The 14,967-nt window shown below is 33.6% G+C and overlaps 1 protein-coding gene across 1 annotated transcript; it reads left to right on the top strand.

The window, feature by feature from the left end:
• The first annotated feature begins 9,914 nt into the window (after window positions 1–9,914).
• On the top strand, window positions 9,915–13,312 carry LOC142640530 (expansin-A4). Its single transcript, XM_075814662.1, has 3 exons — window positions 9,915–10,245; window positions 10,666–10,984; window positions 12,691–13,312. The coding sequence occupies exons 1-3, from the start codon at window positions 10,095–10,097 to the stop codon at window positions 12,998–13,000; spliced, it is 780 nt and encodes a 259-aa protein (XP_075670777.1). The 5' UTR covers window positions 9,915–10,094; the 3' UTR covers window positions 13,001–13,312.
• Window positions 13,313–14,967: the final 1,655 nt, after the last annotated feature.

The raw sequence follows: 14,967 nt of genomic DNA on the forward strand, positions 1-14,967 counted from the left end.
TTTTCTTTTTACTTTTTTTACTATTTTTTACTTTCTTGATTCAACGATTGATAACAAAAACTAGCTTTGCAACTTTTGATTTAAACAATTTAAAGGGTATTGGACAGTGCAATAGCTACCAAATTTGAGGCCAACTGACTGAATAGGTTTCCAAACATGGTCCTTCGGTTAGAGCAGTTAGTCTGGAACAACCTATGGAGACCAAGATTAATAAAGCCCACTTAGAGGTTGGTATTCAATCACCTTTGTCAAAAAATAAGTGTCTAAGGCAGAACATCACCATTACACATTCACATTTATTACATCCCAGTATCCCACCAATTTTCATTTACATGTAATACAAGGGATATGGGCTTTTCCTTTGTAGTGTTGAGAAAGATGTTCTAGAATCACATCCCCTTAGCAAACCTTAAAGATGGTGTGTTGTTAGGATACTTTCCTACCTTCACAGATAAAGCCCTATAAATAATCCTCTCGGAGAATTGCTATTCAATTTTTTTCTAAAGCCTAATTGTGATTTCTTTTACTTAGAGTCCGTTTGGAAACAACTTATTTAACTGAAATTGAAAACTTTTTGTTGAAAGTACTATAAATAAATCTAAAAAATAGCTGAAATATTATAGTGAGACTCGTGAATAGTACCAAAAAGTACAATGAAACCCATCAACAATTGCAAAAATATGTTGAATAAAAAAAAAAAGGCTTTTTAAGCTAATGTCAAACGCAACCTTAGCCTTTGAAGTACTCACGACCAATTGGTTGGTCTCTGGCCTAATGAGTAGGCTAATCTTCTTTCTCAAGCTGTCCTTTGGTGATCCCCAACATGTCCGACCTCTGCCTAAGCTGAAATTTTTGTTGAAGTTCCATTTTTCTCCTATTTCACTCACCTACACCAATTCATAAACATATATCCCCCTGCCATGTTTTCTCCAGACCCTTAGATTCTTGGAGATTATATGCTTGTTGGCAATTTAATTTAACACATATCAATCAAATAAGGCATGATTTTGTTGGTAGTTTTTCTGTACTCAGAAGAATATTTAACGGTTGTTCTTCGGCTCAAACGAAAAAAAAAAGAAGGTATTTTGACATGCTATCTCTCTTTGAGATTTATAGGTCAAATATTCACCCCCTCCAAATGGATTTTGGATGCATTTATAGTAGCCACACAACAGAGGACTTGGGCTTTAAAAGGCCAGTTTAAGTTGATCCAGGTCTTTGTCAGACCCATAAACTAGTGACCCATTTGAGCATTCTATTTTGGGCTTCTGACATGCTATCTCTCTTTGAGATTTATAGGTCAAATATTCACCCCCTCCAAATGGATTTTGGATGCATTTATAGTAGCCACACAACAGAGGACTTGGGCTTTAAAAGGCCAATTTAAGTTGATTCAGGTCTTTGGCAGACCCATAAACTAGTGACCCATTTGAGCATTCTATTTTGGGCTTGATCAAAGCAGCCCAAAATTCCAAGTTGGAAGGCTAGTAGCAGGTGAAACAATTTTCTTGTTTTTTTTAATACAAGATAAAAACTCTAACTAAGTGTATATATGTATGTAGTTCTCTCTTAGAAACTTGAATTCCAGCACTTGTCTCTTATATTCCATAAGTATTTATACTTGTAGAGTGACCACTACACAGGTGTGCGGTACAGGTGACGCAATTTCCAATCTTAATGGGATAAATCATAAATGACATACAATGTTATCTTCAACAACTAGCAAGGTTGAATGAAAATGTAACTTACTTTATAAAAATTTTGAAATATATTTTGGAATAAGAGTTCGGTTCTTGAAACCATTAGTAATAATGCCTTATTATGTCTTACCATTGTTGCACTGGTGATTTGGTTATCTCAACATCTGATTCCGAGGGAATTAATATAAAATCACAAAACTACTTTACACTGTAGATGACACTATCATTTCCAGTGGTATTAATTAATACAAATCGGCTCTCATCCATATAAACTATTCATTACCATGCTTTCTCTCAAGCAAAAAGCAAGAACTCTATGAGTCTATGAAGTTATGATCATTCCCTTGGGAATTATTTTGCTTCCCATGAATAATATTATACTACATAAATTAAACTAACCCAAAGCAAGAGCATAATTTACAAAAGAAATACATTTTTTTTCCAATCTTTATTATATTCATTCTGGTGCAGTGAATCCGTATTTGAGGCTTTGAGCTACTGAATTCTTTGTTTTAGATTGATAGACCTATCTATTGCAACAAAATAAGTAATAAGTTTTATTTTCTAATCATTTAATTCCTTACACATTAATTGGCTGACAGAAGAATCACGTCATGGGAGTCATAGACATGGTCCTCTTGTGCCACGAAATTGTGCAACATGTGCCTAAGAAGTAAGATTTAAACTATGGTAGACCTACATTGAGTGCCATTATTATCATTTGGGCAGGACCCATCTCATAAAAAATTGTTTGGTCACATGGGTCACCAAGCTTTTGGGCCTTCATGAATTGCAGTCTCTTAACTTAACAAACGAAGATAAAATATTCATGAAGAAGAATAGTCTATTAGGTAAAGGCTCAACTCATCGGTTTGTAATTCTCCTTTCGACCTCATATATTATATTCCAAACAAATGGAGTCTAATGAAAGTAACTGCATCAGCCAAAGCAGACCTGACTTGCTCATTATATGATCCAATTAGCAGAACTACTAAAATATTAATGGGTCAAAGAGGATAAGTAGAAATCTCATTTCAAAAATGATCCTTATGATTTTTCTTGCAATGGGGGTGTCCATTTTATAATTTAGAATTGATTTTCTGGATCAAATAATGTACAGAGTTTCACATACTTGTAATTTTAAATGACATGATAATATAGAGATCGAGAATCATTTTCCCATTTACTATTACTCGAAGAAAAATGCTTTCATGAAGTGTACCTACATATTATTCCCCCAACCCTCCTCTTCAATAACAAAAGCACCCTGTCTCCTTTAATTTTGATCACATAAATGATTTCATTGGCCCCTTATTTCTTCATTATATGGGTTGGTAGTTAAATTGGTTGATGTGGTAGTTAGTCTTCATCAAGCTTAAAGTAACTGAAGCAGTGAGAGACAACAAGCTATTGTGAAGCACATGGGGACCCTTTAAATTTAAATGGGTCATACAAAGAAAAACTAGTTCTTTGTTGAACAAAATGAAAGGAAAAGTTAGCAATAGAGGCACTATTTGTGGTTTGAATGTTAAGAGGAAGAAAGTTCAAGATTTGATTCTAGATTCTAAATTTGCTTGCTTGAGAAACTTGGAACCTTTTTCTTTTTGGCATGGGGATCGCGTAAAGCTCAATAGAAACTATAAACAGACAAAGGGTTTCATGTAAAGAGAGGACATAAATGCAGGAAATGGTCCCTAGGTCTAGAAAAGAGGAGGCAAGTTTTCAATGGAAGCGTGCATGAAGGAATTAACTAGTAATTCGATCAAATTTTCTCTTCTAATTATAATAATATCATAATTTGGGGATGCTTTTATGTGCCCATTGTGGCTAGTTTAGTGATTAATTTGTTTGGCTTATATTCCTTAAATTCTCGATTTCGTGGGAAGTGTAATTTACTCTCGAATGAAAGCATGCACAAGGAATTGTTTTTTCGGAATAAATGACACCAAATTCTCTCTCCTATCGATATTTCTTTGATTATCATAATGTTCTGAGTGCCCTTTAATTGTGGCACATTGATTGATTTTTGTGTTTGTTTGCCATGAGTTTCATAAAGTCTAAACATTTGGAGGGATATAATAGACCAAACATTTTTTATGTCCCATGAAAATCCAAACTAAAATCCATTTCTTTTTACATATTTTTTGATAAATAGCAAGATTTTATATATAACCAAAAAAGAAAAAAAAAATGCAAACATCCTAAGTAGCAAGGACCAACATCCATTTCTTTTAGATAACACTTCAATATAAAAGAATTGCATTTTTAATCTTTGATGGCTCCCAATTACATAACAACTTTTCAGATTTGGATTTATTTAAAGGTGCTATTGAATCCAGAATGAGCTCCGTCCTCTTCCAAATGTTTGAAATTTAATCAAAATAGAAAGATAATGGAGGAGCAGGCAGTTGTTAATCATATACTAGTTCAATGAGATAGAAAAATTTGTTCTATATATATATATATATATGTATATGTATATATGTATGTATGTATGTATTTATGCATGGAATTAATTCTTCCTAATTAACAATTATTTCATACTTTTTATTGAATTTTTTTTTATTTTAAAAAGGCATACTTATCTTCAAAATCTAGCTAGTAATCTATGCTTTTTTTTTTTTTTGGAAACATAGTAATCTATGCTTATCTTAAATATCACTTAAAAGAGAAATTTATTCCCTATTTATCCTAAGCTTATTCTTTAAAGCAAATTCTGCACATATGTATACTCTTCGTTCTCCCTAAGATGAATGGAAATGTTTATTTTTTTATTTTTATTTTTTTAATGTATTAATTTTTTTATCATTCAAGTTTTCTTTTTGGTGATATTACTTGTCATAATACAATGAAACTTTAAGAATACATATATTATGGATTAGAAGTTTATAACCTATAACCTTATAAATATCATGAAACTTTAAAATCCACTAAACCTACCTCTTAAGAATTAAGATTAAGATCCTTTACTTTTAAATTCAAGTTGTTCAAGCCTTCAACATTTTGTTTTTCTCCTCTTTTGAACATTCAAGGGCTAAAGATGATGAAATTCATTAGTAAATAATCATCATGAGCGGCTCAGTTACACTAACAATTTTTTCAGCCTCGCATACACATGAACCCAGCCTAATGTGACAAAACCCTCAATTATTGACGTAAAAACTTAATTTGTTTTCAAAAAATATGAACTCGAAAATGACCATTTTTCTAGACTCAGTGACGCCCAACATCATCTACTATCCCAATTTGCATTTGCCTACAGACCCTACACCCTTGAGCATACAGGGATGCACATGCCTACGTGCATGTTAGAGATAACTAATCAAATATAATTACATTTCTCATTCAGCTTTACTCAACCAATTGAGAATATAAGTGGCAGGTGAAATAGAAAGCTTCCACAGTTATATAAAGTTAATAATGTTGACAGCCCAACTTTAAAGAATATCACTCATGTTATTCGGCATGCTAGTAACTACCAACTAGAAGTTACAAGGTTAATTTCCTGTTATGATTTTCTTTTCTTTAAAGAATATTTTCATCTAAAATTGGCAATCTTTCTCAGCTTTGATTTTTGGGAAAAGTTTACGGACGTTTTAAGAGTATTGATTTAAAAAATATTTTCTAAATTTTTTATGAACAAAAAAAATATATATATATTTTTACAACTTTTTATATTTCTCAATTCCCACAAAAGTAGTATGGTAAGTTTCTTAAAATTGTCTGTTTATAAATTTCCTAAGAGCATTCGTTAATAGGAACCTTGTTTTTTTTTTTTTTAAATGATTACTATAAATGGAAAACGTTAACGAATGTCCTAATGGTATTGATTCAGATTTTAGATATATGTAAGGTCTAAAATTGACCCTCAGCCCACAAGATGCGAGTGATGGCCCAATAAGCCCAATACAATAGATTTGTTAAAGGGTGAATTTTACAGGTGAAGACTTAATGAATCAAATAGGTGCCACAATAGATTGGACTGGTGTTAAAGTGATTGAGAATAATAACTTGAAGAGAAAAATACTCCTCGGTCAAATCCGAGGAAGGTATGTTCTTATATTTATTTCAACTGTTTCTAAGTACAAAGAGTTCTTTCCATGTATTTTGTTTTCTTTTGCAAATTCGATCCCCTCTTCTTTCATGGAGGTCCTCCCCTTTATATAGTCTTTCCCTCTACTTTCATCCTAGTCCTCCACTTGTTGCTTAGGTAAATGATCTCTTGGATGCTTGTCCCATCAGAACTTTCCTAGAGCCTCTGTGTGTAGCTGTAAGGTTGAATATCACTGTTCAGGCATCACTTCTACATAAATGTGGCCAGTTGTTTAGGTGCAAAACATTTAATGTGGTGGTAGCAACTTTCTTCCCAAATATTTGTTAGTTTACTGTTGACTTCTCTCTCTGAAACTTATCTTTCAAAGCATGGTTGTCTCCTACACGGCAAATGCTGGGTGGTCGGGCTCTAGACTTTCACGTCGTCTCCCGAGGAGAAACATCACTTGTTCATTGTTATCGGCCTTTGTCTTTGGCCCATCGATCCACATGCCCTTCTTACTGCTTGACCATCCTTGGACGTTTTCGCATCCTCGGGCATGGCCCACGGCCCAATACTTCCACTCAGTTCTTTTATCCCCACAATATATTTTTAGAAAAATTTTATAGAAAACGAAAAAAAATTTTAACACAATTTTCATGAGAAATATATAAAGTTGACAACAAAATTAATTACTTTATCATTTTCCTATAAAATGTTTTTAAAAATAGTTCCTAAACCAATACTTTTAATTTCCAGCCAACTTTACTCTACTCCTCCTCCTCAATCCAAACAGGCCCTTACAACATTAGTTAACATTTTCCTTAATTTTTTTAACGACTTTTTATATTTCTCATAAAAATAATGTCAAAATTTTCTTAAAATAACTTATTAACAATTACTCTAAAGGTACTCATTTACGTTATTTGTTATAAATTTAGTTCTTATTACATAGTATTTGATCATTCACAATTCCCTAGTCCTAGTATATAGGACCTATAAACAAATAAATGAAGAGGGATATAGGAGGGGGGGGGGGGGGATGATAAATTGTTGAGCTGGTTCACAATCACATGTATTGAAACGTTTCATGGGACTATAATATGAGGGAGTGGGTACGTGTTGTTGAACTACAGCTTAATTATTTTCATTACGTGTTCGATCTTAGTAGATTTGATTGATAGCTCGAATTGAACACTGTGGCCTCGTCACCCCCAAGAGCCTTAATGCAATACCGTAAAAAAGGGGCACCGACGCACCGTCCTAACCGTTTGAGGCAATTATGCATAATCTATTTGCCGTTGGTACAAACGGCTTTGTTTACTAGAAAGTTGTACTTGTACGTATTGTACCAAGCTGTAAGGAATAGTAACATTAGTTGTTGAAATATGTTTGTCATAGACTCATAGTTGTTAATATATTATGACTTCAAATATTACTACTACATTATCAATCACATATATTACTCCCAACAAGATTTCACTTCTTGTTATTGCCTTCAAAAATGTGGTTGTAAGAAATAAGAGCATTATCAACAACATATAATGATAAATTAATTTCTTAATTATTTTTGGGAAAAGTTTTGCTGCATATAAGGTTATGTGGCAGGAAAAAGAAAGTAATATGTATTAAAGGGTCATATGCAATGCACATAATCAAGTGGTTCCTTAACCACTTATCCCTTTGTTTTTGCTGTCATATAATCCTATATGCAGCAATTACTGCATACAAGCATGCAGCAAAACTTTTTTCTTATTTTTTATTTTATATTTATAAATTAACATATTAATTTGTAAAATTTATGTAATAGACTTTATAATATCCATATAAATTATAAATATAATTATACTTAAACCGTTAGAGACTCATTTTTAACAACTAAATAATAAACAAATAATGGACAAGTAAACCAATCTGAAAGGCACTCTCAAGATAAGGATGATAGAATTTACAAAAAATACCAAAGTTGATAGAATTTATATATGTTAATATCAGTCAATCCTAAAAAAGATGACTCTAAAGTCTAAACTCACTAGTAGGTACGACTTTGTGTGATAGTATATAGTATATATTTTGGATAAATTTGATAACGAGCCACCTTTCATAGTTTCATTTCACATCGAGCCTTGACTTATATGTAGTTTATTGAGTAGAAAATACTAAAAAGATAATAGGAAAAAAATGTGCATTGTTTTGAAATTTGAAGAATGAAGACCAATGCCGTAACATAAGACCCTATGGTCAGGAGACTGGAGAGTCTACTTGCATTGCATGTACGGCTAATGCATGGCGTGATACGTGGACCGTTAAATGCGGATATAAGTGGGTCCTTCTCGTCCGCACAATCTTTTTGTCCGTTGAAATTTTTTGCATTAGTTGGCGGGTAATTTGTTACGGCGCCAATGGCTTTGCCTATGCCTTTTTGATTTTTCCACTTTGGAAAAAAATAAAATTAAATAAGTTTATGTTAACGTGCTCTTAAATATTTGGCACCGAAATATTGACAGATTTCACGTATATTGAAAGGTAATAAAAATGTAGTATAAATTAACTAACATATGAATTTGTCCTTTAAAATATAACTGAACTGAATCGAATTTTTTATTTTTATCTTCAGGAGATTAGTTAACTGGACCCGTAACTTATAAACCTAACTACGAAGTATTGGATTCACTGTCTCCGACAGACAAGTAAGTACCATCGTACCAACCACCAACGGCCTAACATGGGTCACTTATTTTGAATTCTGACTAAGAGCTTTCTTGCTTGCAATTACGTAAAGGATTTTTGTTTAGAAAAATTGGGTACGGGTTGTCTGTTAAAGATAATGAATAGGAAGGCAATTTATAGAATTTTTATATATATATATATATATATATGCGAATATATGTGTATGGCTTTTTTGTTTCAACAGGATTTTGTCGGGGGCAAGCAAAATTGTAGGTTAGCACTGAGTTAGTTGATAATAACTTTTTTATGTGAAAAAACAAAAGAAGTTTTAAGGTATCCAATGTTAGGAATAAATTTAGAAAATCCAATTAGTTGGAGTAGAGTATAAATTATAATCAATGTATATTATTAAGTACTTAATGTGTATTACAATAATACCAACTTATTGAGAGGTGTCCAACATAGGAAGCAAGTATATTTTCATTTTTCCGTACTATGAGTACTGAGTACATCCTTGAGGGAAACAAAAGCAAGAAATTTGGGTCACCTAGCCATAAATTCAATTCAAAGGAAGGAAACAAAATTTTAAAGAGAAAAAAAGAAACAAATCAAGAAAATCTTCCTCATAGGGCCGTAGTTGACGGCACAACTTGCAAATCAAGCAAAGTGGTTTCATATCAGCCTTGAGAACCAGGCCTCTTTTGTCCCACACTCATCATTCCACTCGTGTCCCTCCCTGCTTTTTTTTTTTGAATGACCTAACAGGGGATTGAATGATATTTTACAGCCAAATCAATACAATGCAGGTAAAAAAAAAAGAAAAAAGGAGAAATTACATAAAAATACATAGAATTTATACTTTTTTTTTAATTAAAAAAAAATAGAATATATACATTGTTTCATATTAGGTCAACAGGTCGAATCGGATCAAGTTTGAGCTTAACCCACAACCACCCAACCAGATCGAATAGAGCAAAAATACACTTGTTGTTGATCAACACTAGTCATCAGTCGAGTCAGTTTTAGCCCTAGTGGATGATGGTTTGTTTCAAACAAAACAAACGAAGCAACAGTGGTGCGACTATTGCCGGATCAGACAAATTTGGATTCGGCCAGTTCAGTTTTTGTCAAAATATCAACCGCTCAACCTGCACTCCTTAGTTTCTAAAGTCGGAGACCTGCCATTGATTGCTAGTTACTCAGATTGAATCGATTTCAATTCGGGGGGCCTCGAGTCAATCAGTTCTGTTGTGTGCTATGTTGGTCTAGACAACCCTAATCCATGGTATAAACTTTGGGCCTATTTGGTCTCTAAGTTCAAACTCACATTTTTACATTTTAAACAACATTATACAAATTTTCACACACTTTTTCATCCATACATATTTTTAAAAATTACAAAATTCTCATCTCAAACTACTCTACTAAACACTCCTGGATATTTAGGTAATTTTCAAAATAAAATTAAAAAAAGAAGCAAAACAAAAACAAAAACAAAAGGGAGAGATTGAAGATTGGACTCCATTAATTAAGGCCTTAATAGCGATCGTTTGGACTCCACCTTTTTGACAATTGTACGCTCTACCTCAATAAATAGCAGTCCGCCCTCTTCTTTCTGCTCACACCTTCAAACTTCCTAGACGGCTAAGAGCTTCTTTCTCTGCGCCTCTATAACAGCGTTGTTGAAAGCTATGGCTACTTTGACTGTAACCTGCATTGTTTCTCTGCTGGCTTTTTTGACTCTAAAGGTTGATGCTAGAATCCCAGGCGTTTACACCGGCGGAGCATGGCAGAGCGCCCACGCTACCTTCTATGGTGGCAGTGACGCCTCTGGAACTATGGGTATTGTAAACCAACCCCAATTCTGTTTTTGTCACTCTATTTTTTTCAGAAAAAGAGAAAAAGAATTTGCTCTATCCACCTCAAATGACTGAAAGCTAAAAAACCACTTGCTCTTAGTATTTTCCCACAAAATTTCAATCATTTCAAGCACTGAAAATGTCCAATCTTGAAAACCCCGTTTCTAAAACTTACCCAAAATTCTGTTTAGTCACTCTGTTTTTACAAGACAAAAAGTCCTTTCCTTTACTGGGTTTTATGATTTTATCCACTCAAATGACTGAAACCTAAAAACCCACTTGACATGGTCTTTTCTCACAAAATTTCCTCATTTCAAGCGCTAAATCTCTAACCTTGGAAAGCCCATTTTTAAAAAATATGACTTTATCTCACATGTACTATTTTTTTTTTTGTCTTTCACAGGTGGAGCTTGTGGGTACGGAAACTTGTACAGCCAAGGCTACGGAGTAAACACCGCTGCACTGAGCACTGCATTGTTCAACAACGGGCTTAGCTGCGGTGCATGCTTTGAGATCAAGTGCGCTAGTGACCCACAGTGGTGTCATTCTGGTAGCCCTTCGATTTTGGTCACTGCCACAAACTTTTGCCCTCCTAATTACGCGCAACCAAGTGACAATGGCGGGTGGTGCAACCCTCCTAGAGCTCACTTTGACCTTGCTATGCCTATGTTCCTCAAGATCGCTGAGTACCGTGCCGGCATTGTTCCTGTCTCTTACCGCCGGTGAGCCTCTCTGTTTTTTAGCTGAACTCTGTTTTTCCTTGAAGTAAAAAAACATTTTTACAACATTTTCATGACAAATTTTTTTTTTTTTTGCCTAACACTTTCATGACAAATCATTTTTTTTTTTTTGCCTAACACTAAGTCGTTATAGGTGCAAACCTAACACAAAAATTAATTTTTCCCCCAACAATAAGAACGAGGAAGAACTTGCCAATTTAATATTTATTGTAAAAATTCTATAGGGCATTGTTATTAATACCGTTAATTTCGTACCAGTCCTTAAACCGGTACCAATCACCCTCTTGTTCCACCTCGGACCAAATTTCGGTTCGTTCCGGCCATTTCAATCTGTTTCGGCGAATTTCGACCGGTACTGAATCTACTGATAAATGCAGAAAATTTTTACCTTTTCAAATTTTAATAGCTATTACCTGAATAGAGCCACCCATCACAGTTCATCTCACTTCGTCAGCAGCCTCAGCAACTTGGCCTTCTTCAGTTCTTTTCTTCTGCACTTTGTCCTCTCTGTTTTCTTCTTTTCTTCTGCACTTCTTCCTCTACTCCTCTCAGTTACCCTCCATTTTTTCATTGAGCTTTGTATTTTGACATTTCTGTCCAAATTTTTTAGTTTTGTGAGCCACACCACGTGACTAGCATGACTAGCATTATAATAATACAATTCAAAAGGAGAGTTAATAGGTGGCAAGCTTTGTGTCTTTTTCATCCTCTGTGATTTTTTTTTGGTCTAGTAAATATTATTGTTCTTATATTTTAAAAAACTTGTTAGGTATTATACTAATAATGATTAATATTAAATATAGGTTTATAACTTTAAGATTCATGATAATTTTTATAGGTTTGACCAAAAATATATATCAAAATGGTAAATATATAAATATATTATGACTATACGTTTGAGTGATGTTGTTTAGGTGTTTTTAATATATATGTAAAAATATGTAAAAAAATGTGTAATATTATTTAAAATATGTAAAAATATATTTAAACTTGTCAATCACCTTTTATATTTTCAGACAAATAAAAATTTATTTCTTAATATGATTGCCATTGAGCGCAAAAGTGAATTGAAAAGAAAAAAAAGAGAAAAAAGCTAATCATTTGCCTTGTCTTATCTTATATCAAACCTAATTTGACTCCCAAGTTTTGGTCGGTGTTTTACTACTAGTAATTTTTAAGTACTTCAGTATTTTCTGCTGTAAACGTGAGAAAAGAAAGCTGATTTTCTGCCTATTTTCAGTGTTTTATACCCCGTGAGTCAATCAAGTACACTTTTTGTAAAACATTTTTCTTCTGTGTACAACTAGTACAGTCTTTCTGACTCTAAGATCTGAACTGCAGCAAGATTCCGAAATTGATTTCTTGTGTGATTTTAGTTGTACTGTTTTTACTCCGTAAAATCAACACCGTCCATCCACTGCTCACATCTTAGTATCATCTCCAATTTTGTCCCACATGCTTGTAACGTCCCCATCAAACCGTGAAAAGCAAAAGCTAAGGTCCCAAAATCAAGTGGGCCCCTCTAGCATCTCTGCCATTAAAAATAATCTCGTCCATCAATCAATCTGAAAATGGTTCAGGGTTTAGATTTGACCGGACCCACAAAAAACCGCGTAACACGCTAACATCACGTCCTTTTATGTGAAATTACATTAACGCCCTTCGTGTAATTTTTTTGTTTTGTACAGTGTGCCGTGTAGAAAGCAAGGTGGAATCAGATTCACAATCAACGGTTTCCGTTACTTCAACTTGGTTTTGGTCACCAACGTCGCGGGTGCAGGGGATATCGTGAAGGTGAGCTTGAAAGGGTCAAAGACTGGTTGGATGACCATGAGTCGTAACTGGGGTCAGAACTGGCAGTCAAACTCTGTCCTGGTTGGTCAGTCACTCTCTTTCAGAGTCACAGCCAGTGACCGTAGGACTTCCACTTCATGGAACATTGTGCCATCTAATTGGCAATTTGGCCAAACTTTCACTGGGAAGAATTTCAGGGTGTGAGCTCAAAAGTTTCCCACAAAAAATGTCATTTTGTTCCTTTTGATTTGTAATTTATAATTTTTTTTAAATTTTCTGGGAAAGTTTTATATGTGGGAAAGAGTAAGAAAATGCGGGAAAAGTGTGTTGGTGGTGGTGAAACTTTTTGACTTTGAGGTCATGTTGTTATGGCTTATGACCAGTTTGTATTGGAAAAAAAAAGGGGGGGAGAAAGCAAAAGGTGAAATTGTAAGGGGCTGAAGTGGCTGCTAGTTTGTATAAGCCCGCAGCTTTTCTTACATTATATATATACAATGATTTAAGTGTTTTAATTTACTTTGTTACTTCAAAGATTAACAAATGTCATTCTAATTTAATGTATGTATGTTATAACAATATAATTCAAGAGGTTGGTAACGAACTTATAATTTCAAGTTCGGCTAGTTTGTAGTTGAGTTTCAAGTTCAACATAATTAGAAAAGGCCAATTTGAAGCCGAAGATGTATGTACCATTAGTACAATATCTCTATTAGTTAAAAAAAAAAAAAAAAAACCAAATCTTTAAATTTATGAATGCTTTTTTTTTTTGTGTGTGTGTGTGTGTATTTTATCCGAGAATAAATACAATTTCAAGTTTGGCTAGTTTGTAGTTGAGTTTCAAGTTCAACATAATTAGAAAAGGCCAATTTGAAGTTGAAGGTGTATGTACCATTAGTACAGTATCTCTATTAGTTTAAAAATAAAAAAAACAAAAAAAAAAACCAAATCTTTAAATTTATGAATGCTTTTTTTTTTTTTTTTTTTTGTATTTTATCCGAGCATAAATACAAAGGAAAAGGAAGTAAGGGAATAGAGATGAAACTGGGTCTTACAAAGAGAGCCCAACTAACAAGGTTGTGAGTTGTAAAACACTCCCATCAATGTATTTATTATAGGGTTGTGTTAACGGGGTGCTCGTTAACAACATACTTTTGGTAAATTTTTGAGTAATTTTTTTAATTTTAACAATTTTTTAGTTTTTGGCAATTTTTTTAATCTTTTTTGACATTTTTTTTATAGCTTTTTTTTTTCTTTTTCTAAGTGAAGCATAAAAAAGAAAACCTTAACAAGCACCGCCAGTGCTCGTTAACATTTCCCTTTTATTATATACCCTCTATTATTTAAATAATATTTTTTGCACATTTTTTTATTATATCACACCTACCCGCACGCCCCCACCCACCATTAACACAAGCCAAAGGGGGAGAGTGAGACAAATGGAGAGAAAAAAAAAATTTAAAAGACATTTACACATAAACAGTGACTATAAATATATGCACTGTTGCAATTTTGCATAAATAAACTGATGTGGATAATTTTTTAGCAAAATTGTGTAAAATCTAACACTTTTTATTTTGCACCTACAGAAGCACAACATTTTTTTTTACATAGGCGTGGATCCTACAAGCTAAAAACTCATTTCTATGTAAGAGGGATCTTGTATGCATCTGTTACAATCAATGCTAGCTTGTGATGATGAGTAGCACATCAGATAGTATTTTGATAGGTGCCTTCCTCGAATTGAAGCCATTTTGCCTCTAAAACCATCATGAGAGCAGTTTTTGCTTCAAAATAGCAGGGTCTAAAGACCGAGTTTGTTTTAGTCCAAGCATTAGAAAAAGAGCATCACAACAAAACACAGCAAGAACTGCACAGAAGCTGAAATACCATCCTAAGCTAAATTGTGTGCCTCTATTGACTTCCTTGGACAATTAGAAAGTGTCGATGCTAGTCTGTAATGAGCTACACTAATTGCACGCCAAGTGCGTGCATATTACGAAGAAAGAAGGAAAGAACCTGTGTTAGACTTATTATAAGGTCTGAATTGGATTGAGAATGACTTTAATCCAGTCAATTATATTGGGGTGTGAAAGCAAAGTAGACTGAGATGACATTTAAGGACGAGGTGGTCTAAAGTCTCGCCCACAGTCTTACACTACCATAAAGAGAAC

Source organism: Castanea sativa, chromosome 6 (assembly GCF_040712315.1).
Source record: "Castanea sativa cultivar Marrone di Chiusa Pesio chromosome 6, ASM4071231v1".
NCBI classification, from domain to species: domain Eukaryota; kingdom Viridiplantae; phylum Streptophyta; class Magnoliopsida; order Fagales; family Fagaceae; genus Castanea; species Castanea sativa.